The sequence below is a fragment of the Delphinus delphis genome, chromosome 19 (assembly GCF_949987515.2).
Source record: "Delphinus delphis chromosome 19, mDelDel1.2, whole genome shotgun sequence".
Taxonomy (NCBI): domain Eukaryota; kingdom Metazoa; phylum Chordata; class Mammalia; order Artiodactyla; family Delphinidae; genus Delphinus; species Delphinus delphis.
In genome coordinates this window covers 53328549-53355624 of record NC_082701.1, presented here as the reverse complement: position 1 = coordinate 53355624, position 27076 = coordinate 53328549, and the positions used below count along the sequence as shown (strand labels likewise).

General features: G+C 50.3%; 2 protein-coding genes across 3 annotated transcripts in view; one reads left to right on the top strand and one right to left on the bottom strand.

Annotated features, from left to right (window-relative positions):
* Positions 1 to 27076, bottom strand: part of ADPRM (ADP-ribose/CDP-alcohol diphosphatase, manganese dependent) — a 390622-nt gene that overhangs the window by 264712 nt on the left and 98834 nt on the right. For both annotated transcript variants that reach the window (XM_059997159.1, XM_059997160.1), the window contains exon 5: positions 8112 to 8296. In XM_059997159.1, coding sequence (XP_059853142.1) covers positions 8120 to 8296 — 177 coding nt within the window. In that variant the 3' untranslated portion in view covers positions 8112 to 8119. The remainder of the gene's footprint in view (positions 1 to 8111; positions 8297 to 27076) is intronic.
* Positions 15318 to 15725, top strand: PIRT (phosphoinositide interacting regulator of transient receptor potential channels). The gene has a single exon (XM_059996674.1). The coding sequence runs from the start codon at positions 15318 to 15320 to the stop codon at positions 15723 to 15725; it is 408 nt and encodes a 135-aa protein (XP_059852657.1).

Genomic DNA, 27076 nt, shown 5'->3' with positions numbered 1-27076 from the left:
TAAAGGACTAGATTCTTCTGTTACCTGATGGGGGGGAATGTCTGTTGACAGTTGTTTATACATATTTACCTGTCTGTCTACCCCACTAGACTGTCAGCCCTCTGAGGGCAGGGACAGATCTCATTCACCTCTGAATCATCAATATGCCCAGCCTGGCACATAGCAGGTAGTTACCACTATTTGTTGGATTAAAAACAAAAAGAAGGAAGGAAGAAAAGGAGGCAGAGAGGGAGGGAAGGAAGAAATACACCTGATTCTTCCTTTGGTGATGAGGTCATATGACGGAACCAACCAACGCAGAGCAACCCCTGGGCAGACTATTACACAAGTCCACCTTAGACTTCATCAAGACCCCACCCTAACTGCCCAAGGCACGGGAAGGCACTGCCATTTTAGCAGGAGAAACTGGGACACGGTGTAAATATTAACAGAAGAACTGTTAAACACATTAGATATAATTTCTTTGGGATCCTTTCCAATTCTAAAATTCTAGTAATAATAAAAAAAAATCCTTGGTTAGAACCCATTTCCACGTTCTAGATTGAATTCCTTATATTCACAACTGAATGTTTGGGGAATTCATAAAAGGAGAAATGGAAAACTTCATGTGTTCCTACGGTCTGTTCCCTGTGTCTCATCATGCCCTCTGATCATCACCCCCCTCCACCTCCACCTCCACCTCCGCCACTTCCCTCCCCTCCATCATTCTTTTTCTGCCTCCTATATGCCCTTCAAGGTTCATCTTAGCCATAATCTCCTTCAAAAAGCCTCTGCCTTCCTTCCCAGTTAGCACTCTAGACCATTCTAAGATGACCCTCCTTTGTATTCTCAAAGCACAGCACAGACATATCTGTATTGAAGTATTTTTCTTTCTGGACTGGAATTGTTGGTTTAGTTGCCTTTCTTTTGCCACATAAGTTGTACAGTTCGTCGAGGTCACCTCTGTATTTCCAGTGCCTACCCTAAAACATGCCTGGCATATGACAGATCCACAGAAAATATTCGATGAAACGATGAATACATGAATCTTCTAAATTATTCGAAAGCTAGACAGTGATAATTCTTTCAGATTTTGAAACTGCGGAGACTACTTTCGGGAGATGGTATTTATCGGCAAATACTGTGACGCTGACTTTTCCAACGTCAAGTTCAGTGTTAATTACCAGGCCAGAGGCCAATTGCTGGGCGAGGACTAATTGAACTTCAGATAGCAACACTACCTAAATCTCACCACTAGATGGCAGCCGTGCCCAAGGAGCAGGCGGCGCCTGCCCTCTGACCACACCCCGCCCCCCCCGGCCGTCCAGGTCCAGGTCCTGCTCCTTCCGGGGGTCTCAGACTCCCACAAAAGGAGGGCCGGTTCTGGCAGGTATTGATGGCCCTGGAAACCACACCCCAAAAAGACGTTCTTTCCTGCCCTGCTGCACTCCCACTTGTTCTCGTAAATGCCACCAACCACTTCCTCCTCCGTGTCCCCGGCTCCCCTACACCCAGCCCCAATCAGGAAATTCCCAATGCCTCCAGGGCGTTCTGATTCCCCACGCAGGACCCGACCCGGCTGCCGTCTCCACACTGTCTGCTCAATTAACACGTACTGAGAAAGAAAGGGGCAGTATCTCCTTGAGTGTCCCCCAAGGAAATACGGCATCTCGAGAACTGTCATGTAGGAGAAATAGAAACAGTTGAGGGAGAAGACCGACAGATAGACAAGGAACAAGAGCGTCTCAAGAGACAAGAAGAGAAAAGCAAAGATGCAGGTGTTTTAGGAAATGGCCTCGTGGCTTAGAGAGTGGGATGCTTGACCAGCCAGAGAGATTGGTTAGGAAGACGCTTGACTTAACCGAATTTCTCAAGAAGACCAAGGGGTCAGACCGGGAGAGATTTAGGGCCAGAGTCCTATTTTCTTGGCCAGGGCACCCCCGACGGGAAAGGAAGGAAGGCAGAGGTTAACACAGGGGGCGGGGGAGCAGGTGGAAGGTGGTGGCCTCTCCCTGGGGCTGCCTGATCTAAGCAATTGCTTGGCATGATTTCCCCAGGCCCTGGAAAGCTAAAAGGCTTCTCCCGTCTTGGTGGCCGGTCCCAGCAGTACCACTGAGAAGCATACACAAAATGCAGCCCTGCCTGTGTCGCGGGTCTACTCTGAGGACCCAACAGCACGAGGCAAAAGGCCTCTGTACATTGTAAGATGGCTTGTGGATGTTCACTTGGCCATTTATTCCACATTGCCTGGCACCTCTGTGCCAAGACCCTGTCCTAGGATCACCGGCTGCAGCAGAAGTCAAGACCCAGCCCTTGCAGAAAAGAGGAAAATGTTAAATGACACCATTTAAGATCTGCACTTTAGCGCAGTTTCCAATTTCCATTTCTCTTACAGGAAGTCTCCAGTTGTCTGAAGCAGCCAGCCAGGTCCGGAATGTGGGTTCTCCAACTCACACGACCTGGAATCTTCAGTCACTAAATGGTGTGAACAGAGGCGGGAGTGACTGCTATGGAGGAGAGGGAGCTTGGGAGTCACAGCGCATAGGGCCGGCACTTGGGAGGACCCTGCTTTACAGAGACCTGACCATAAAAAGACGTTTCTGAGACAATCAGGGAAATGTGAGTGAATGGTATTAACATTAAGGAACGTTTACATTTCAAGTGAGATTATGATGGCATTGTGGTTATTGTTTTAAATAAGAGGAAGAAAGGAAGGAAGAAGGTCCTTATCTGTTACAGAGATACACATCTCCAGTGGCAAGGATTCACTAAAGAAGAGATGTCTGAGATTTCCTTTAAAATACTTTTTAAGAAAGAAGGGTGACAAATGAAAAAAAAGAAAAGAGCATTGGTCACCCCATCGAACCAGGGGTGATAGTTGGTCACCCCGTGCACCATGGGTGTGTGGACCACTAGGCTAGCCGGGTGAGGGGGGCAGAGCTAAGCCAGAGCAGCTGTGAGCTACAGGATGGGGAAGGGGGGTGCCGCCAGCCATCCCCCAGGCAGGGCCTGCGCCTGCTTTCTGCCCCCTCGATACCACAACTGCAGCAGCAGCCCTGCCTCCTGGGGACACTTGGTGTCGATTGTCCAGGGTCCAAGCTGGCTTCTCAAGCCCCCTCCTCTATCCTGCTAGGGAGGGGCCTGCAGACAGCACAGCTTCTACCTGGACCCAGATCCCCCTTAATTTGCATAGGTACATATATATACTTATATCATATGCATACATACACTATATATAATATATACATTATATCTAATATATATGTAATATATTAATCATATATCATGTATTATATGATTATATAATGTGTGAATATATATCATACAGAATATATCAATATGTACATATATTCATTAAGCACTTGCTATGTGCATTTTCTTATACAATTCTTACAAAAACTCTCTAAGGTAGCAATGATCACATCCACTTAAATGAAAAAATTAAGGCTCAGGGAAGTTAAGTAATTTGTGCAAAGCCAAATATAAGAAGAATAATATAGCTCACATCCCTAACTGATAGGAGTATGTGGGGGAATACATGAATTACTGTACATTTATAAAGTGCTTTAGACTGGTGCCCGACATGGAGGAATGCTAAATACGGATGTGTCTTTCTGATGGCTGCTACTACACTGCCTGCCACGCCCTGCAGAGGGCTGGGGGAAAGCACAGAAACCTGAACTGAGGGAAGAATAAATGATCTGATTATCTGCACTGCAAAATAATTCACCCCCGGGTTTCTTCACAAGCCAGGCCATTGAGTCTGACAAACCGATCTGAGTATAAAGGCAGAGCAAGCAACATCCTCAGAAGCCTTCAAGTCCAGCTCCCCTGGACACTCATCCCCTGATCAGAGAAGGCTTCGCTTCCACAGGAAGCCAGAGGAAAAGCCCCCTCAGCTCGACCCCCTCCAGCAGCTCGGTGGATGGCTGGCCCTCGGGGCCCTCTGCTTCTCTAGTCCTTTATCACCCATCAACCTCTGCAGAGCCTTCCCAGGCTGGAAACATCATGTTCATTTCACAAGCTACCAGGGATGGAAGATTCCCATTCCTGTCTTGGTCTTCGCTTCCTGGGGTCACTCCTGGGAGAGCCTCCCCTACAGGACACATAGCCTCCCCTACAGGCCCCCCATGTACCATTACCATAGCAGGGACCCCCCTTCACCCCGGAGCCCCCAACCAGCCAGAAGCAAGGCTTCTCATCCTTGAGTTGGTGTTAAGAGTGGAGGGTCAGCCTGGCTTTCAGGATTTTAGGCAATCTTGTTGGCTTCAGGGTACAGACCCACATCTTGAGACTGGGCAATTCAACACCTCACACCCAGCTTCCAAAAGCACAATGTGATGACTGTTAATAGAGATGGAAACCCCGCCCCACCACTGCAGTGATGTTTCTCACTCGTTTCTTATCACCATGATAAGTAACATGAAAAATACAGGGGCACAGTCAGGAAAGCCGGGAGAAGCAAGGATGAACATGCTACTTTGCCCCCAGTTCAGAGATGTCTGGGCCTGGGGTGGGGTAGGACCCTATATGCTCATCTGACCTTTGTCTGTGGGTTCCTGGTATTTTGTCACACAAGGTGTCCACCCATAGGGCTTGGGAATTCCCCAGAGGTAACCCTGCCATCTTGGAACAGAGGATGTTAAGTAAGTCTACACATGCTTTCTCCAACATCCAGAACAAACAGGGCTCCCAGGTCTCACAGCCAAGGCCTGCACTGGACAGAGCTAGTGTAGACTCTGGGTAACCCACTCTTTGGCCTGTCACCACCGCCGTCACCATCACACGCTCCAGCATCCCCGGAACTCCAGGTCTCCTGATTTCTGAGCCTGGGTCAGGAGAAGCAGCCCTGGCCCAGACACCAGCCTCATGCACATCTCCCCGAAACTTGAAGACAGACTGCAGAGAAACTTCATTAATTTTTCACAAGATTCATCTAATAGAGGCTGAGCAGAGCTGAGCTAAAGCCCTATCACAAGTACCTCTGCCAGCGGCCCGCCAAGGGTTAACCCATTAGCCCACATCCTGTGAGCTCATCATCCCCACTGGAGCCTGTTCTCGGCGGGGATTCGCTGCACAGCGGCTCCTGGATGGGGCCAGGGAGGCTTCCTCAGGCTGCCATGAGAACTTGAGCAGAAGCTCATTGCCGGCTTCCTCCTGGTGCAAGCTGTGTGTGAGCCCCAGGTCCCCCATCTTCCCCAGGGACATCAAGGACAGTAAGTAAGAAGGGGACATGTCCCTCTGCCCTTCCTTCCATTTCCCCAGAGGAACGAGCTGGTTTTAACTTTGCTTTAGAGTGTGTGTTGGGTCTGTGAACTGGAGTTAGGAGGCAGCTGTGCATGGCTGGCAAAGGGGAGGGGGCTGTGCCCTGGGAGGGCAGGGGGTGAGCCAGCCGCCAGCAGGCTAGAGGGGCTGCCCTGTGAGAACTGTGGCAGGGAGGAGGGGCTGTCCCGGCTCTGCACCTGGAGGAGGGGAAGCTGTGTGCAGGTGGCTGCTTCCACCCTGCCGGACAGCATTTGGGCTTCACCCTTCACAGCCATTGGCAGAAAGGGCTGGGCAGGAACCACCCTCCCAAACCTCGACAGAGGCAGGAACAAAAAAGCCAGACGTCGAGGTGCAAGGCCACCCTCAGATCCTAGAGTGCATGGGCGGGACCTCACACCCAGACCATCCTCCTGGGCATCCCACATCAGACCTCAGCATCTGTGGGCCCATCCCTCCCAGCTGCAGGTGTGGCAGGCAACCAGGGCAGGTGTCAGGAAAACAAGTCGCAGCATGCGGGCTGGGCAGGCTCCATGTCGGAAAGGGGAAACGAGGCTGGCATATATAAACATGGACAAAACAGGTAGGGCAGACGTGTGCCACGGGGACCGTACCCCCAGGTAAAAGCAGACGTTATCACCTGGCTATCTTTCCACTTTGTAACCGGGCAGGGCCTGGGCGCCGGCTGCGTGATGTGAAGAGCGAGGTGAGTGGCACTGTCTAGGTGGAGTGTGACCTTTGAAGAACTTCCCTTACTAGAAGCACTGTGGGCGGTGACAGACAGGTGCCCTGGTGACAGCAGCAGAAGATTCAGAAACACTCTGGCCTCTGCTTTATCAGCTCAGGCACTAGGCACCACTCACCTTATCAGAGGGATGGGGTCACCAACCGAATGTCTTGTTGCGGGGAGGACAGCCACTTGCAGTGACAGCTGGGTGAGGCATTGTGGGGACTCCAGTGGGGAGAGAGCAAGACCCTCCACAACTCAGGAATTCCAAATACAAACCCACGCTTGGGGTCTTTCTCAGGAAAGTGAGTGTTATTTCTCAGGAAAGTGAGTGTTATTTCTATCACTTGTGTTTCGCAACCTGCCCCTGTTCTCCCACCAGACGACCCTTCCCTCTGGGCCCACCTCCTGGCTGTGAGACATGTGCCCGCTCTCCCCTGCTTTTGGTCCTTGCAATTCCCAGAATAGTCCAGCTCCTATCAGGGAGGAGAAGGTTGGGAAGGGACAGATAACTCCAGACCCAAGCCCAGTGGGGCTTCTTATGATATCAGGGTTGCCAGATACATTACAAAGGGATGCCAGTTACCTTTGAATTTCTCATAAACAACAAATACATTTTAGTATAAGGATGTCCTGGGCAATATTTGGAACAGTCTTATAAGAAAAACCATTTGTTGCTTATCTGAAACGCAAATTTAACTGGGCATCTTGTCATTTTATTGGCTAAATCTGGCAACCTATTAATATTGATGGTAGTGAAGGGGAAGGGCAGGCTCCATCCTTGAGCAAGCAGAGTGCAGTATAAAGACCAGGATTTGGGGTCAGGCAGCTCTGAGCCTCAATTTCCTCATCTGTAAAATGGGAATGATAATAAGAGTACCATCGTAGTAGAGCTATTAAAAGAGATGCTCCAGGTGAAGAAGGTGGCAGGTACCACGCATTTTGTGCCCCACTGGGATGATGGTGGTAGTGGCTTTGTGGCCTATGTCACAGGCCTCCTGCTGCTCTGCTGGCTGCAGCTCAGGGTCCCCGGCTTCAGCCCCCACGTCCTCAGCAGCTCCACCCATCAGGGCCGGCCTAACCCCTCACCCAAAGCAGCCACCCCTGCAATTCTGTGCATGGCCAGTGCCCCCATTTCAAATATGCTCTCCATTCACTGTTCGTCCAGTTTAAAAAAAAAAAACAAAACCAAAACCTCAAAACCATCCCAAAGGGGAGCAGGACAGACTCGAACCCAGGCTCTGGAGCCAGACAGGCTCCAAAACTCCCCTTTCTAACCTGGTTCACTACTCGTCTGCTGAGTAACGTTGGGCAAGTCATTTAACCTCTCTGATCCTGTTTCCTCACCTGCAAAATGAGGTAATAACTGTCCCATCCTCAGTGACTTGTCAGGAGGGTTAAAGGACACAATGCAGATAAAGCACTCAGCCTGGTTCCCAGCCCACAAGAAGAGTCCGAGAAATGACAGTTATTGTTACCGTATGAAAAGCGTCGACGCCCCCCTAACGCACTGTGTGCTGCTTCTCCTTTGGAGAAGCTGCTTGGGGAACCTTGAAGACTTCACGAAGGCCAGCCAGTGGAGGGCAACCAGACTTGGTGAGGTGTCCATCCATCAGAGAGCACGGAGGGAGGGGAAGGGGATGGGGAACAGGTCAGAGGGTCTCCTCACACCTGCCTCTCCTGCCCCCTCATTAGCCAGTCCCATCTGACCACCCCGGCTCTAAGAACACAGGTCATACTTGACAGTTGTATGGAGAGGAACAGCAATGGCGACCTGACGCTGCCGTGCCGAACCTTCCTGCCACAGCTCCCCTATTTGATGAATCATTTCACACATGTCTGGCAAGTCCTAAGCCCCAGCCAGGCGCTGAGCTACCTGCTGGAGCGCATAGGAAGCTGAGGAAGCCCCAGGCCCGGCCCTGCAACTGCTGCCCCATTAAGTGGTTCATTTCAGACACTCGAGAATCTACCGGAGGGAAAAGTGTTTGCTCCTTATTCTCCTGGACACTCACTGTTGCTTGCCAGCTGTCATGGTCCACACACCCCACCCAACCAGCTGTTGGCGGATGAATATATGAGTGCGTGAGAAACAGCCAGAAAGTTCCTGCTGTTCTCTCCCCTCTCATCTGAGACATCACTTTACCTTGTTTGTCAGAGACACCACTGAGCGGGCAATTGGGGACGCCTGGAGCTCCTCTTTGGAGAGGGACGTCGTCTTCTTAGTTGTGTCTGCAGCTCCGCGTCTAGCAGAGGGTAGACACGGGGGCTGCTCGGAGTGTGTTTGCTGCAGTGTTGGGGAGAGCTGTGAGCCGAGTGCTGTGTAGCAACCTGGGGAACACAAGGTCAAAGGGCAAACACTCAGTGGATATCTGCAGACAGGGTTTTCGAATACCTGGCCAATTACAAACACACGACAGATAAGGAGACCAGCTCTAACAAGATCAAGAGACAGTCCCTTCTGTACACACTTGTTTGGCCAACCAAACCCAGTCTTTGCTCTGCCCAGGGCCTCCTGGCTCCCTGAAAGTCTGTTTTCCTTCAAGGGATGGTATCTTTCCAGAGACAAGGTGAAAATGGTGAAATTCTTGTTCTCTCTCTCTCCTCTCTCTCTCTGTCTCCCTCCATCTCCATCTCCATCTCTCACATCCATCCCCATCTTCATCTCCACCTGCATGCTCATCTCCATCTCCACCTCCATCTCCATCTTCATCTCCACCTCCATCTTCATCTCCACCGCCACTTCCATCTTCATCTCCACCTCCAACTTCATCTCCCTCTCTACCTCTCATCTGCACCTCCACCTCAATCTCTCATATCCATCTCCATCTCCACCTCCATCTCCACGTCTTCCTCCATCTCCATCTTCTGTCCCCAAATCCCAATTTCTCAAAGAAGCACCTTCTCTTTCTTTCAGGATCTCCTCTTCCTCAGAATCAGCACATGGCGTTTCCCATAAGGGCCAGGTGACTCTCTCACCTCACAGATTTCCCTTTAACATCTCTGCCCTATTCTGGGGTCATTCTGCCCCTGCCCATGCCCCTACTTTCCTTTTCCGGGGTGATGTGTTTCCTGCCCTCACCTCTACCCTGGATCCCCAAGTTCCATCATATGACTTCAACCATTATCAACATTCTGCTATTCTTGGTTTAACTATACTTTCGCCTGCTCCCCAGCCTGACCCCCTTTATTATTATTATTATGATTTTTACAGTTCTTTTTTTGCAGGGTATAATTTACACACATCACAATGCACAAATCTTAGTGTACTATATTGAAAAATGGGTCCCCCATGTAACCCCACCGATATCAAGAGATAGAACATTTCCATCGACCCCAGAAGGTCCCAGTTGGTTCCTCCCCACCCCTACAACCACTGTTTTGAGATGTGTCACCTTAGCTTAGTTCCTAGAAGGTTCTAGAATGTCATATAAATGGAAACATACACTATATGTACTCATCTATATCTGACTTCCTTCACCCATCATGTCCATGAGACTCATCCATGCTGTGTGTGCATCAGAAGTCTGTTCCTTTTTATTGTTTAGTAGTATTCCATTGTGTGAATATACCTTTTCTCCTGCTCATGGACATTGGGTTGTTTTGTGGTTTGGGCTATTATGAACAAAGCTGCTATGAATATTCTTAAACAAGTCTTTGGTGGACATAGGTTTTCATTTATCTTGGACAAAGAAATATCTAGGAGTGGGATTGCTGGTTCAAAGGGAAGGCGTATGTTTCACTTTGTAAGAAACTACCGGACCTTGCTCCAAAGCGGCTGTACCATATTACGTTCCTACCAGCAGTACACAAGAGCTCCAGTTGTTCCCCACTCTCACCAACATTTGCATTGTGAGATGTTTAAATTTTAGCCATTCTAGTGAGTGTGCGGCTGTATCTCCTTGTGGTTTTAGTTTGTATTTCCTGTCAAATGTCAATCTCAAGCCCTTTTGCATGGGTTTCTTCTTCATCTATTTGTCTTCCTTTGTAAAGGGTCCGTCCAAATCATTTGCCCATTTTTAAAATTGGGCTGTTTGTGTTACTAATCTCATGTATTTCAGATGCAAATCTTTTGACAAATATGTATTTTGCTAAAATTTTCTCCCAGTCCATAGCTTGCCTATTCATTTTCTTCCCAGTAGCTTTTAATGAGGCAGGAGTTTTAAATTATTATGAAATCTAATTTATTGATTTTCTTTTTCTTCCTTGGTTATTGCCTTCTCTGTCCTAAGAAATTTTGCCAACCTCCAGGTCACAAAGATATTCTCCTATATTTTGTCCTAAAACTTTATGGTTTTAGCTTTTATGTTCAGGTTATGTCCATGATCCATCTCGAATTCATTTTTTGTTGATGGTATGAGGTGAAGACAAGTTTCATTTTTTTCCATATAAACATTCAGTTATTCCAGCACCATCTGTTGAAATGACTTTCTTTTCCCCATGCAACCGTTTTGGTGTATTTGTCAAAAAGCAGTTGTCCTCAGTTACTGTTTGGCCTGTGGGGCTGGTTACTAGGGAAGGCATTCTGACTTCCTGAAAGTCTTACTTACAGATTGTAGTCTGGCTCCCTGTGCCAGTTATTGTAGATAACGGGGTGGTTTCCTGGGCTGGTTGCTGCAGGTTGTGGGTCAGAGTTCTGTTCTTATACATGTCTGGTCACCGTCCATCAGTATATTCAGCGTCTCATTTATTACAAACATTTGCAAACATACGTAAAAGTAGAGATCATAATATAATGAACTTCCATGTATCCGTCACCCGGATTTTATAACCTTTAACATTTTGTCATATTTGAGTTGGAGTTTGATGCTTCCATGTGAATCACGGCATCATGACAATTCGTCTCTGTAGGTGGTTTCAAGATTATCTCCATATCTATAAAGACGCTTTCTTCTGTGTCCGCAATATCGTCATCATAATACAAATTTTAAATCCTTAGCGTCGTCTAATATCCAATCCAGATTCAAACTTCCCTAAAATTATCTCGAAATGTACAATTGGTTTCTTCTAGTCAGAATCCAAATAATGAACATATTGCATTTAGTTATATTTTAAAATTTCCTCCAGCGGTCATATCACGGCGTACAGCTCAAAAGGTACACACCCATGTAATTGGCTGTAGCCAGATCGAGAGTCAGAGCACAATGGTACCCCAAAGGTCTCCATCATGTCCCCCTTCCAGCCACCATCCCCACTGAAGGTAACCACTGTCCTAACCTCTAATGGCATAGATGGTCTTACATGTTTTTGAACTTTCTGTAAATGGAAGAGGTGTCTGGCCTCCCTTGCTCAGCGTCAATGTTTGGGGTCCTGCATGGACAGGCGTGTGGTTCATTCTTTACTCCTCATGCTGTGTAGCCCCAGACCAGTGCCCCCTCACCACACCAGCCTGTGGCCTGTCTGTCGCTAGTTCTGTGCTACAAATACGTCTCTACCCAGTACCTCTGCTTCCTGACACCCCAGACGCGGCCTCCAGAGCGGGGGAGAAGGACCCAATCTCCCTTCTCAAGTTGCTGCCCTGGGGGCTGAGCCGACAGGCAAATCTGCGTTTAGTCCAGGAGGCCCGAGCCTCGGGCCTTCCGCTGGCTCTTCTCAGCTCAGCCCCTCGGGCCCTCGGTCCTCGGCCACCTCTGAGGTGTGGGGACATTAACCGACAGTGAGTGTGTTCCTGTTTTAGGGTTTCCATAACAAAGTACCACAAACGTAGCCACTGAAAACAATGGAAGTTTGTTCGGTCACAAGGGAAAAAATCAAGGTGTCCTCTGAGTTGCTCCTTCCAGAGGCTCTGAGGAGAGTCCGCCCCATCCTCTCTCCCGCCATGCGCCCTTGTCCTGTAGGGGCATCACTTCACCATCGGCCTCCATCTTCACGTGGCCTCCCCGCTGTGTGTCACATATCCTCTCCTTTCTCTACAAGGACGCAGGTTCTTGGACTTGTCTGTTTGAGGATGAGCTCGCCTGGAGATCCTTCCCTTAATTACAGCTGCGAAGACTCTTATTCCAAAGAAGGTTACTTTCTGAGGGTCTGAGTGGACAAGTCCACCCACTGCGGGAAGTGAGGGATCCTCTGAGACAGACAAACCAAACCCGCAGGAACTGAGGACCTGGAAGTGTGCTTCTTCTCACTGAACCAGCTCCCCAGGGGTTACGTGCTCCCCACCCCACAGGACTGCAGCATCAGGCCCAAGCCCTTTGAGCACCTGCTGAGTGCCGGTGGAGGGGGACTGCTGGGTAGAGGAGGCGTATAAACCAGCAGAGGCCCTGAGGCAGTCTGCAAACTAGGAGCAGAGTTTCTCCACCAGACTGACCCTGCCCCCAGGAGGCGCTTGGCAAGGTCTAGAGACATTTCTGCCTATCATGACTGGAGGGGTTTGCTACTGGCATCTGGTGGGTAGAGGCCAGGGATATTACTAAGTATCCCACAATGCTCAGAACAGCCCCTGCAGCAAAAAATTACTGGCTCCCAAACGTCAATAGTGCCACTGTTGAGAAACCCTGGTATCAGAAAAAGAAATCGGATCTTTTAGGACTTTAATAAAATGTTAAAAAACTCGTACTGCCCCTGAGATGGTGATTTTCAGGAAACCTGGGTTCTCAGAATTTGAGTTTGATTCACCAACCTATGGACCTATACAAAATAGTTTTAGAAGTCCTTCAGCCTAACTTCTTTATTGTACAGATGAGAAAACAAGGACTGAGAAAGAAATTAACTATTGCAATAATAATAGCAACCAGGGTCATGTCTTAAACTCCTGTAACATATCACACAATGAAGTGGGGTCTTGTGAAACCTGACAGTCGCCGCTGCCCTATGAGGCAGACATGCTGTTATCCTTATTCTATATATGTGACTAGGGAGTCTCAGGTGGGTTCAGACAGCAGTCCCTCTGCTGTCAGAGACCTGGATCTTTCTGTCACACCAGACCCTGCAAGTAAGCTCAGTGACGTGCTGCAACCGTGAAGGAATCCAGCATGGCGTTCACCCCACAGCCAACCCCGCCTGCCCCTTGTGTTTAGAGTTGCTGCCACCTCCTGCCTGGTAGGGGCGGGGGTCGGGGGAGAAGGCACGGAGCTCAGCCTTGTTCAAGGGAGGAGAAGTGCTCTCCTCCAGTCACTGCCCGGAAGATGAACCCCCCGACCATTCACTGTCCCAAGGACCCACCCTCTTCCTAAGTAAGGCCACTAAATGAAAGGTTCCCATTCTTTGGGATTTCGTGAGGTATTACAATTCACATAGATAGATAGATAGATAGATGATAGATAGATAGATGATAGATAGATGATTGATAGATAGATAGATAGATAGATGATAGATAGGTGAAGATAAAGTAGATAGACATCTACACAGGACGACTGACTTCTGATCTTGGCCAGTACAGATACCAACAAAACCAATGATCATCTTCGCTCACAGTCGTTTCATGAAATGAATATTCCAATGCCAAAATAAAAGAAGGAAGGACATAATCTCAGAGTAAAAATAGTTCTTTAAATAAATAAATGTACCATTATGAAAAACTTAACATCAGTGTTATCTCTCCGTTGTAGAGTGATTCCCTATACAACTACTTGTCTCTGTCAGTCCTTACTCAGTGAGAGGTTACTCTACTGCAGGATGCAGCCCTAAAGTGAACAACTCAGGCCTTGTCATGGTGGAAGGACCCTCAGGGATCATTCTGACCAGCTCGGTCTAGTACAATGAGCTTTGACTCCAAAAACCTTGGCCTGGATCCCAACACAGCCACCTATGAAGTTGGGGGGAGGCTTGGGCCACGATCCTAAATCTCACTGGGCCTCAGCCTCTGCCCTCCTAAGAGGGGAATAAACATGCGACCTCCTGGCAGGGCCAAAGAGCGTGCGCTAGGTGCGGCCAGCAAGGCGCAGTTGGCCGCACCTCTCACTCAGCATTCAGGAAGCCGTCCTCCCTGCATCTGCCGTGGCTGCCTCGCACCCCAGTGGCAGCTCTCCCGGGAGCTGGTCCTTCCCCACCCAGCCCGGTGACCCTCGGGCACAGCTGAGACTTGTGCCTTCCCATTAATACTCCTCCAACACAACACCCCGAACATCTGAAGGCAGCAGGCGCTTCTGCCCTGGGATTTGCTGCCAAGTGGGGAAAGGGCCACCTGGAGAGACCATCCTACCAAAGACGTCAAAACCCCACAGGGGAAACCAGGTTGCAGTAACCAACGCCAGCTCCCCGGCTAGGATTTCACCACACGCCTCGTAAGCCCTGCTCTCCCCACCGAGCCCGCAGGCGAAAAGGAGAGATCACTTTAAGAGTGTTGACGTCACTTACGCAAATACTCCTCGGGACCCACAGGGCAGCAGCGGGACACCTGTGAGCCCCTACTTCTAAAAGCCCGTCGTCGTATTTTCCAAAGTCTTCGGAAGCAGAGATCCCAATATCCTCTCTCTAGAGGAGCACACACGAATGTGAATATCCACATTCTGAAGGCGTGGCAATTCTACAATTCCTATTCCCCCTGGAGTGCAGGGAAGGGGTCTTGTTCGGCAAAGTGGGAGCACTGGCCCAGTGGTCCAGGCCTGAGCTGCTGTGAGGGGTGAGTTGAGGAAATTACTTGGAACTGAGCATTGCAGGAAGTGTGGAAGGAGAGTGTGCTCACTACAGGACCCTTCCACATTTAGAGGTGTCTTGATAGAGGGGAAGCAGCAGGTTCGAGTGCTGGGCTTGGGAGCCACCAGCTTCACACACCATCTCCTTTATCCTGATACCCTGGTTTCCGAATGCAACCCCTCCCTCCTCTCACCCCGTCTGGAACCCACTGTGACTGGGATTGAGTAGCCCACCTTCCCAGGAAACTTGCTGCTGTGGAAAGAAACCCCTCCCATCCCGCTCCCAAAGAGGGACAGTAGTAAATGTTGTTTGAGTGGGGCCTGAGCTGGCCAGACCGCAAAGAAGAGGAAGAACCTGGGGCCCCGGGAGGAGGGACTGGAGGGGAAGCCAAGGACCAAGGCCGTAACTCACTCAAGACCACACAGCAAGAAAGCGGCTGGGTCTGAAAATAAGATGCCGCTTCATGAACTGTAGCTTTTGCCCGTTTTCTTAAAGGCCACCACTGTTCCCTGCTTTAAATAACAAGAGCGGTTGCTCAGAGTGATATAATATTTATCTCTCACAAGGAAAAAGAATACCACCTTGAGTGGCTTCTTATTTATGTGGATCTCATCTGCTTTTCTTTTAGCTTCAGCACAAAAACGCTGCACTGCCCTCCACTAAGAGCCAGGCTGGAGACAGATGCTGAGAACAGCAAGGCTGTACAAGGATTCCCCCGGCCTCGTCCTTGCTTCTAACCGGTGCTGGTACCAGGTGCCCGGTCCCGGGAGCCGTGACCATGGAGGCTCTCCCCAAGGACGTGGAGGTCAACGAGAAGTCTCCAGAATCCAAGGACCTGCTGCCCAGCCAGACCGCCAGCTCCCTGTGCATCAGCTCCAGAAGTGAGTCTGTCTGGACCACCACCCCCCGGAGTAACTGGGAAATCTACCGCAAGCCCATCGTCATCATGTCCGTGGGCGGTGCAATCCTCCTGTTCGGTGTGGTCATCACCTGCTTGGCCTACACCCTGAACCTGGGTGACAAGAGCCTCAAGGTCCTTAAGATGATAGGGCCCGCCTTCCTGTCTCTGGGACTCATGATGCTGGTATGCGGGCTGGTGTGGGTGCCCATCATCAAAAAGAAACAGAAGCAGAGACAGAAGTCAGTTTTCTTCCAGAGCCTCAAGTCCTTCTTCCTGAATCGCTGATGACGGTCTCGCCCTCTGTCCTCCCCACCACCCTGCCACCTCGACCAGGAGAAGATGTGATAACCAACATCCAACATCCCCGGCCCCTTGAGAGGTGGAGTCTTCCGTAAAACTGATGCAGGCAAACCCTCTCCTGGGCCCCGTGGAAAAGAGCGAGCTCGGGGCTGCGCCCTCCATGCAGCTGGGAGGTACCGCGGGATGATCTCATTTAGTCTCTCTGTTATCACTGACGTTCCCTCAGATCCTGGCCGTGGCCATCGCCTTTCATGGCTCTCATCCCAGCCTGTGCAGCCAGGTGTCACTCATCTAACGCTCTCTGCCAAGTGCTGTGCATGTTGGGAAATTCCTTGAGGTGGGCCATGCCCCAAGAAGAACCTCCTGTTTACATATCTGAGTGCCCGAACTGGATTCTGCATTTGCTTCCTTCTAGAACCCAAGCTGACCAACGGAGGTCCTTCGCAGAGGGAAGGGAAGTTCTGACCATTGGGTCTGCCCACCCCAGATCTCTCTGTGGGCAAGATGCTGGCTTGCATTTCAAGAGATCGGACAAGTCACAAGTATCAAACATTCCAAAGAGTGAGCAGTGAAAGGTGGCCGGGGAAGGACTTTCCAGGACGGCACATTTCCCCTAGAAACGGCCCTGGGAGTCAGCCAGTGAAGAAATTTAACCCTTAGTTGTATAGAATTTATACCAGAGGTAGTGAGGTGCGCTAGCAGGTGTCACAGACTCCCCTGACCTTCTAACTCCTTCTCCGTGACTACTCTTCCCTCTGAACTTGACACTTAGCCAAGGACAAGCGTGTGTTGCCCTAACTCTCTCTTTCCCCCACCCCATGACTCTAGAACAGCCAGGTGGAGAAGGACGCTGTAAGATTTTTCTCTCCTTCTCCCCCGTCAAGAATCAAAACCAAGAAGCTTGAATTCCACATCTGAGTGTCTGTAGATTTCCAGCGATGGAATTTTCTTTAGAAAATCCCAACTTCTGCTCTCCCTGCCCCCACTCACCAACATGCGTTTAAACCTTCAGTGAGGGCCCTGCTCTGGGCCAGGCCCCGGGGTGAGAGCAAGACAGATGGTCCCTGGGCTCATCTTCTGTATAAAGTGAGAGACAGCCAGAGCACCAGGCGGCCAGAACACCCCGGGATGAGTACTTTCTGAGGAAACGAGGATGGGGGCAGGAACGCGGAGGGGACATCTGTCCCAGCCCTGGGAGAGGACGGAGGGCGTGCTGGAGGCTGTGCCATCCACACAGAACCAAAGGGAATAGGAGAGCTGGCGACGAGGGCAAAGAAAGGCACTCTAGGCGGGAATGGTGTGTGCAGAGCTGGGGTGGGAGGGGAGCGGGATACAGTTAGGAAACAGCATGGCAAGCTCCCTAACCTCCCGAATGGTCACCTGAGCCCCTGTCTCGGCCTGCCTCCCCCTGCTTCCCCAAGTGCCTTAGTGCGGCTTCTCGGGGCTCATCAAGGGGCCTCCTGGGTCTGTGGCAAAGACTATAGACCTCCTGGGTCTGTGGGAGATTCCAGGGGCCCACCACACAGAGAGCACCCGTATGGTTAAGTGCTCCCCAAATCTGGGGTTTCCTGCGGCATCCAGAGGCCCTTAGGTGACAGACCAGGAGGGTACCTGCAAGAAAGCCACGCTGCCCTAGGTCTGAGGCCCAGCGGACAGCATCTGATAATGAGGGGAAGGTTTCCTCGGCCTTCTGCCCATGAGCCCATCCCATCACTATGTCACCATGACAACCTTTCTCTCTTTCCCTCCTTCTCCCCCCCCCCCCACCCCGCCGTCTCTCTTTCTCTCTCTCTCTCCATCAGGCCTCCATGTATCTCCATCCTTCATGGTGGTTCCATATGCAAAGTCAGAACCCCACCTGTTCCCTCTGCATCATGGGAAACTCCATGGAGGCAGGTACCCGTGACATGGGGACACCCCCCTGCCCCACCCACCTAAGGAGCCAGAGTTTGGGGAGCTTCACCCAGAATGACCGTGTCTCTCATTCAGACAGCGTGGCCAGGTCGTCTAGCCCACCTGTCCCCTGCACACAGGCAGTCAGGACCAATCATGGGGGACGTTGCAAGTACTGTGTCACTAATTGTGGTCCCAGTGCCTCAAGTGACCGGGCTTACAGAGGGTTTCCATTTCTCCGACGTGAACGCAGATTCCACATCAGCCCTAAAATGTCACTCTCACATTCCCTGATGCTTTCTTACATGGGAGCAAATGGGGAGGACGCCCAGCTGGCTCACTGGGAATCCACACTTCCAGGGTGTCATTTCCTCTCCCCACAAGCTTATCGAGTAGGCGCAGCTGAGGGAGGAGGGCCCAGGCTGATGCTGTACCACGCGTGTCCTGGCGGAGGGCAGTTTGGGGACGACACGACTCTAGAAAGTGTCCCAGGCCTGGACTCACCTTGGAGTCTCCAGCAATCTGGCCCACATTCCCCATTCCTCAACCTAGTGCTCAGCAGGAAAAATGAGGACAAATCCCCAAAGCATCATTCACCCCCACCGGGATCCCTTATATGAATGCGGACCAAGGAACACGCCAGGGTCACACTGAGGGGCTTCTGCCAAAGACCATCGCCACACAGAAGCCCTAGGAATGGCTGTGCCCAGATCAGATGCCACGTTTCTGGAAAACAGCATCGCCACCACGACTCCTCCCATGCCGTGGATGGGAGGTCAGGACCAGCATCGTGCGTTCGGCTACTGGATTGTATTATCCCACCCATGGCTGTTCTGTTTGGAAGGGTTCCATTTAATCTGAGTGCTAAAAGAACTGCTGGGATGTTGAATTGTATCCTGTCTGACAGTGTCTGCTGTGTTTTCATTCTGTTTCATCAGGAATTCCAGGCTCTACCACTGAGTCATTCCTCTAAAATGCCTCCCAGCCCCAGCCCCATCACCATGCGCCCTTCCTCGAAACGTGCTGTCTGGGAGAAAGGGTTTCCCAGACATGTGTGGGTTGCATGCCTGGTCCCTTGGGTGCCTCACAGGAGCCGAAGGCCCCACTCTGAGATGCTGACGGGGCACACAGAGCAGGAGCTCCTGACTCTTTCGCTCCCTACAAGCTCAGCACTGGGAGATGGAAAAAGAACCTTCCTGGATGAATCAGTGGTCCAGGGTGAGGCAGGCAGGTACCCCAGGGTCAGCCTGCCAATGTGCCCAGGAACCCCAGAGAACAAGCCCAAGAAGGGATGGCAGCCCAGCCCCCAGGACCTCCATGGCCCGCCCCTTCCTTCTAAGCCCTTCTTCCTTCCCCTGGCCCAGCGTCTTCTGCTCCTCTAGGTCTGTAATCCCGACCCTCTCCGACTTGGCTCCCACCAGACTCCCCGTGTCCTTGACTTTCTGCTTGCTCTATCCTCAGAGAAAAAGAAAGCATCGCTCTGGATCTGGACAAGCCAGCTGCATTTCAGTCCTCCTCAGATTCCTGCAGCATTGCAGAGTCATGACACCCCGCTCCCTCCTGTCCCCCACACCCATCACTTCGTCACCATCTCCAGCCCTTAGAGATCAGAGGTCCCCGGAAAACTAAAACTCAGAGCCCCAAATGTGTCTGATACTAAATGGTGCAAGGGAATCGCCTGGGCATGTGCCCGGTGAAGCTTCTGGGCAACGCCAACCTGATGCCTTAACTCACTCAATCCTTTCCAAAAGCCTGCTGGAGGCACTGTTGTTATCATCCTCCCCGTTTTACAGATGAAATAAGTGAGACACGGGGACACTGAGCTAGGACATCAAGCCACGATGAAAATCCAGGTGAGCTGGCTCCAGGGGCCACACACATGACCCCCACCCGATTCACTCTTCGGAGGTGCTGAGGGGCAGCAGAAGGCACCAGGGTCGCCGTGCTGGGCTCCGGGCTGCAAGGTGGGGACAGCAGGAGTGGAGCTTGGGTCAGTAGACAGGCCAGGGGTGGGAGCACAAAACAAGTACGGACCCAGAATGCCAGTGGGGAAAGCGGCCAGGAGCCAGGAAGGCAGGCAGGAAAGAAGCCGGCATTCCGAGCCCCTCCTAGGTGCCTGGCCTTCGCATAGTGAGCGTTCAGAGGCAGGAGTAGGGGTCTCGCCCGGCACAGGGTAGCTTTGTCGGAGCAGGTGGCCTTGGTAGAGTGAGCCTTCAGCCCACAGGCCAGGATCCTCTGCTGACCAGCAGGAGGATTTGGAACCAGCTGCCACTGGACTGAACTGACCTTGAGAATGAAGCGTAGCCAAGGATAGCAAAGCAGAAAGTGAGAAGACCCTGCAACACTGATGACAGCCGGGGAGCTACCGGACTGCCCCGCACCATCTCTTACAGGACACACAAATAACATCTTATTAAGTCACTGTTTTTTAGGCCCGCTACTTGCAGCCAAATAAAGTTCTTATCTACACAAGTGACAAGTCTGGGGAAAGAGTTCTTTTCTTCTTCTAAGCCCGAACACTATTTGATGAGATCAGAACTGATATATTTAGAACAAAGACCACATCAGTGCAGTGTATTTGTCCTCCAAATCCTTCCAAAGATTCTCTACGTCTCTAAGGAGAGAGGAAAGGGAGGGGTAAAGCAAGAGCGGGATGACCACGATGATGCCAGACAGGGACCTCCCTCAGACTGGGCATCGGGGTACTGGGTGGGGAAAGAGTGGGGTTCATACAGGGCACCCGTCAGGCTCTGTGACCTGTCAGGCTGTCCCACCTACTCTAAGAGCTGAGGCAAGGGTGGGTAGGAGACGCAGGAAAGGACTGATTCCATAAAACTAGAACCACTCACGGGAGGAGACACCTAGACACTCAGTTCTCTTTCTCCCAGGTCTTAATCTCCTCATTTGTCAAAATTAAAGTAACCAAAATTCACAAACAGAGGATTCTGTATTGGTTGGGAGCACAGACTCTAGAAACAGTCCACCTGGGCTCACGTCCCATCTGGTCTTCCTAGGTCTTCGACCCTAGACAACTTATTTCCTTTCTGTGTACCTCCATCTTTGTGCGTGTGTGCATGCATGTGTGTGTGTGTCCTAATTTTTTAATTCAGGTAACACTGATTTATAACATCATATTTCTATCTCTGCATACACTACAGTGTACTTAACACAAAAAATTTAAGTTGCCGTCCATCACCATACAGTTGACCCCCTTTACCCATTTTTCTCTCCCCTTTTTCACGCCCCTTTCCCTCTGGTAACCACAACTGTGCTCTCCGTATCTACATGTTTGTTTCGCTTTGGTTTGGCTTGTTCATTTACTTTGTTTTTGTTTGCTTGTTTGCTTATGAGTTTTTTATATTCCACAAATGAGTGTAAGCATACCGTATCTGTCTTCCTCTGTCTGACTTACCTCACTCAGCATAATACCCTCAAGGTCCATCCATGTTGCTGCAAATGGCAAGACTTCATTTTTTATGGCTGAGTAGTATTCCATTGTATATGTACCACATTTTCTTTATCCATTCATCCAGTGATGGGCACTTAGGCTGTCTCCATATCTTGGTTATTGTTAATAATGCCTCGATGAACATGGGGGTGTAGATATTTTGGGGGGTTAGTGTTTTTGTCCATAACTTCTATCTTCACAACTGCAAATGGGGTTAATAAAAGTGCCTGCTTCTTCCTCAGCATCAATTGGGATAATCCACATATGGCTTTTATGCATTAAGCCCTGAATATTAGTTATTACCAATGTTAAAGAACTACACAAGGCAGTATATTCTCCTGAATGGTTTTACCTAAGGAAAGAATGCAAGTCTATACACCTAACGTGAGCTGATCGGAAAAAGAGAATTTGAGGGGGTGGGAGCTCACCATGCGCTGTGCTGTCTGGACAATGGGGGCTTGGGGCCAGCCAACAGTTTCATTCCCACCTTTTTGACTCCTGCCTCCCCTCTGCCTCACAATCAGCCCCAATCAATCATCAAAGCCTATAATTTCTATCTCTCAAGGATGGCCGTTCATCTTGAAGCCGAGGCAGCTCACTGTCCAGAAATAGTCATGCTTCCCCCTCATAGTGAGAAGTGAAGTAGCTGTCCCATCAGGTGCACATGTCACAGGACCCCTGGTGTCCAGGTGTGACCACGTGACAGGCTCACAGGAGCAGAAGTGGCACGTGACCCTGCTGGGCTGGGCCTTGTAGGAAGGGGGCTTTTTCTCCCGGCTCTGTGAGGAGCCACTATGTGCCAGGAGCCTGGGCCTGAGTCACCAAGGGAAGTGGTATGGACTGAACGTTTGTGTCTCTCCAAAATTTATATGTTGAAGCCCTAACCCTCAGTGTGATGGTATTTGGAAGCAGGGCCTTTGGCGGGTAATTGGGTTCAGATGAGGTCATGAGGGTGGAGATCTCGTGATGGGATTACGAAAACAGGAAGAAACAGGAGAGCTCTCTCTCCACACCCTCATACCCGGGAAAGGCCATATGAGTACACAGTGAGGTGATCGTCCGCAAACCAGGAAGCGAATCTGCCAGCACCTTGATCTCGGACTTCTCAGCCTCTGGAACTGTGCGAAATAAATGTCTGTTGTTTGAGCCACCCAGTCTGTGGTATTTTGTTACAGCAGCCTGAGCTGATGACGACACTAAGGAAAGCTCCGTGAAGACCAGGGACACCACGCTGGACTGGTCTATAAAGTAGAAATAAACTTCTATTTTGTTTCGCTACCAAGATGTCGGGGTTTGTCACAGCAGCTAGTATTGCCCCACTAATATACCCGCTGGAGCCAGTAATCCCGTCTTTCTGACTACTGGCAAACTCGTCTCCCCCTTCTGTCTTGTTCTCCTCTAATCCATTCCCCATCCTTCACCAGGAGGATCTTTTTCCCAAATGCAAACTCTTAGCAAGCCTCTTCCCTCCATGGTATCTCTTTGCAGAGGCTAAGCGTCTGTCAGACCCTCATCCCCACCTTGCCCCTCATCTCTGCTCTTCGCTCAGTGTAGTCCCTCTGCCTGGAAGATCCTCCCTCTGCCCCCCTCTCAGCTTGTCTGGCTTGCTCTCACTCACTCTTCTCTTTTTTCCCCACACATTTTCTCCTTCCAACAAACTGCTCAGGAGCCTATATCACAATTGCCCAAGTCAAATCCAGCTTGGAAAGCAACCACTTATTTAGTAAGAAGTTATGGTCATGGAAAACTTGGCGGCTTTGGCATTAAACAGACCTGAGTTTGAAATCTGAGTCCACAAGCGAATTTCCATACTGTGACTTTTTGCATTTCTATCTCAGATTTCCAGTTACGTGTGAGGATGATAATTACCCCATTAGGTCCTTGTCAGGATTAAATGAGGCAATAGAAAGTGTTAATATGGCACAATCACATACTAGGTGTTCGGTGAAAGGCAGATACTGTTATTATCTTTGTCACAGGAAGAGAGAATTTCAGGCTACAAACACAATGCAGGAATTCCCAAACCCTTGATTAGACTGGATTTATGCTTGAGCTTGTCAAGCCCTACAGAGTCTTGCAGGTGGGACTGAAGTATCTGATTTCAAACAAAGAAACACAGCGTTTTGGCAACTGAGTGCAGGGCTCTCCCTGTAGCATTACTATAATTCCTACAGAACCTTGTCCCAGACTAACACACAGGTGCACATTTTCACTTAGAATCCAGGTAAGAACCTCACAAAATCCAGGTAAGAACCCCAAGTGAATAACTCTGAGAACAGTTGCCAGATACTCCACGGGTGCCCATTCACTGGGAGAGGGCAGAAGATCTGCATGTAATTGCCCTTCCTGGGGGAGAGGGCGTGTTCCCCGTCAGGGACTGTGCTGAGTAATCAGACTACAGAGCAGTACCAAGTGTGTGTGACCCACAGTCAAGGCCAGGGCAGTTGCTTTCAGGTTCAGCCCAACCAAAGAACGAAGGGAGCGAGGCCAGCTCCTGGGTGAGCAGAGACAGGCTGGAGTGGGTGTGGCTGCCACTGGAGCCTGAACTGAGGGGAGGAAGGGGGCGCTGGACCAGGGAAGGGCAAGGGATGGTTCACAAAGCCCTCTCCCATATGGCCCGTGAAAGACAACATTGTCCCATTCATCCATCCGACCAACAGCTACAGAGCAGCTCAGGAATGCTGCCCGGGCACTGGGGAGGAGGAAGTGAACAAAACAGACAGAATGTCCTGTTTCTGGAGGCTTCCCCGGTTAGAGGCAGACAGGCCATAACAAGGACATCATCACATGGATAAGATGGCGCCGAAGGGTCGTGAGGGCTATGGAGTCAAGAAACAGGGGGAGGGGGTAGTATGCTCACAGGAGGCTCCTCAGAGGGGGGACACTTGTGTTGAGACCCGAATGAAGAGAAGGAAGCAGCCATGTGAAGGCCTGGGGCAGAAGCTTCCAGCAGAGGGTGGGTGGTGGACGCGCCATGGCTCCTCTTCCCCACCCTCGATCTCTCCTCCCCACTGTGGTGTGACTTCCACACCGGTCCCATCCGGAAGGACCTGGTGGGGACACCATGCCTGGAGCCTTTTGGGGGGTGGCTTTCACCTGCCTGTCATCTGTTACTTCGGCCGCCCCTCCATCACACACAGCGTTTCTGGCATCCTCTTCCTCATGTGCCCACTCAGCCCCCCATCCCTCTGGGCTAGTCACCCCTCCCCCAACTGCCCACACCCCACCCCCAGCTTCAATCAATGTCCCCCAAATCAGCGCTGCTGAAACGCATGCCAAGCTCTGCACAACATATCCCAACCTGGATGGTCCTGGCATCTCCATCTGGATCATCCTCACCTCGCATTCAACTGGTGTCAAAAGAAATTCCTTGCGTTTTCCCACAATGCCTCCTCCAAACCTGGTCCCATGTCCCGTGTGTCAGTGATGGGTGACACCACCAACTAATCCAGAACACTAGGCTAACCTCCCTCTCCCATACCCTCTGTGTCCAGTCTATCTCCTGAACACCTTGTGGAATCCTTCTCCTTTTCTCCATCCCCAGGGTCCCTGGGTTAGGTCACCAGCCTCCCCAGTGGTCTCCCTGCCTGCAGCCTTGTCCCACTCCAATCCATCCTCCATTTATTTCAAGCAGAGCATCTTTCTAAAAGGCACTTCTGATCATGTCACCACTCGTGGCCCTGCCCCTGAGTCGTCAGCTGCTCCCATCCCATGGCAGATGGAGCTCACACTCCTCCACCAAGAACAGGCCTCCCTAGGGAGGCCCACCTCTACCCCAGCTTCTCCACATTCCTGCCACCCACCCTTCACCCCAGACCTACAAATGAGGACAACCCAGTATACCATGCCTCTGCATCTTTCCACAGGCTCCTTCTTCAGCCTGAACTACGCTGATCTCTTCTTCTGCCTAGCTGACTCCTAGCCCAAGCACCACCTCTTCCAGGAAGTCTTCCTTGCAGCACTCTGTGGTCACCTTCTAGCACTGGCCTTTCTGATTCTCTCTGCTTTACATTTAGTGCATCCTCTCGCTGAAGAGCTCTGTGGTATATAGTGCTGGTTAAATGAAGGAATGAATGGTGACAGTGTGTCCTCACAGCTGTCCTGTGTGCGAGTAATAAGGGTAGGTACTACTCTCATTTTACAAGTGAAGAAATTGAGAATCAGAGATACTCAGCCATTTGCCCAAGGTTATAAGCAACTGTGTAAGAGGGAAAATGGGCACAGGGAGAAATCCGCTCCAACCTCCACCCTCATCCCATCCCTATTCGTCATCCTCCCTCTCCAGGGTAAAAGCAGCAGTTCGGCTTGGTGAGGACAAAGCTCTCAGGACGTGGGAAGAGAGACTCCACAATTCCTTGTGGGTTTAGGAGAGCAGGTCCCAGAGAACTCAGTGCAAGGCCAGGTGTTCTGAGCCTTGCCCAGGGCCTGGCACAGATGCCCAGGGGAGCTGAGGATCCACCCCTGGCAGGAAGCAGCCTGATCTGCAGATGCCACTACAGGAGGGTCTGAGCAAAGGCCCTGGTGCCCTCCTGCTTCCCACTGCTCCTTGCTCCTGTTTTCCCAACTTCCTCCTTGAGGCACTGTCTGTCTGTCCTCAGACATCATCATTGGTGGACAGCCCGGCAGCTTCTCAGAGCCCACAGCACCAGTGTAGTGTGTAAGCCACAGGACTGGACACTGGGCTCTGGGCTGCGAGGGGGCAGAATTGGGCCTGAAGTTGGGTCTCTAGATCCTAATGCCAAGCACCCTCTCTGGAGGCCCAGGGCACTGAGGAGAGCCAGTTTGGACCCGGCCAAAGAGAGAAGGCCCAGCCCTTTCAAGAGACGGATGGTGCTGTCCAATATGGTAGCCACATCTGGCTACATACACTTAAACTTAAATTTAATAAAATTAAATATAACTAAACATTCAGTACCTTGGCCACACTAGCCACATTTCAGATGCTCAACAGCCAGAAGAGCCGACTTGCTACCATGTTGAAGGAACAGATTATAAAGTATTTCCATCACTGCAGAAATTTCCACTGGACAGTGCTCGTCTATAATGACACAGTTGAGAACCCAGTGGAATTCTCCAGACTGACTGTACTCCTATATTATACATATAGTATACTATATACGATACACTATATTTTATACACAGTTCCTATACTATAGTCTTCTCATTGCCTTCTTGAATTTGGAAAAATAAAATTCTTTCGCCTTTCTATTTTTTTAAATTTCAACATTTATCTTCTTAAAAATATTGATTGATTGATTGATTTGGTTGCACTGGGTCTTAGTTGCAGCTCTCAGCCTCCTTAGTTGTGGCTCGCGGGCTCCTTAGTTGTGGCTTGCAGTCTCCTTAGTTGCAGCTTGCTGGATCTTTAGTTGTGTCATGCGAACTCTTAGTTGCAGCATGCACGTAGGATCTTAGTTCCCTGACCAGGGATTGAACCCCATCTCCCTGCACTGGGAGCGCAAAGTCTTACCCACTGGACCACCAGGGAAGTCCCTTCAGCATTTATCTTTATTTAGCTTTTCCTTTTCCCTACTTTCTTTGGTTCATGTTGCTTTTTTTTCTTTTTTATGGCAATTTCTTATGATACATAGCAGATTTTAAATAAAGTTTGTAAATTAAAATATTATAAAGTTTAGTCATGCGAGATGAATATGTTCTGGATTCTGCTGTACAAAACGTGTCGCCTACAAGTTAGCGAGACTGCATTGCACACGGAAACATCTGTTAAGGTGGATCTCCTGTCATGTGTTCTTAACCACAATTTGAAAAACCATTCATTTTTTTAAATTAATAATTTATCATTTTAATTAATGACAATGTTATTTGGCCCTTCTAAGTCCTTAAATAACTATGCTTTGGCTATTATATCTGAAACTCTGAACTTTCAGTGGGATTTTAAATATCCCACTATAGTGGTATTTTTTTTCAGGTCCTCTAAGCTAAGGTATAAGTCCACCTGCCAGGTTTCCTCCCAACTCCTCAGGCAGCTGCCCTC

What these genes read in the sequence shown, in the direction of transcription:
- PIRT (XM_059996674.1), top strand. Translation starts at nt 15,318, where the DNA reads ATGGAGGCTCTCCCCAAGGACGTGGAGGTCAACGAGAAGTCTCCAGAA.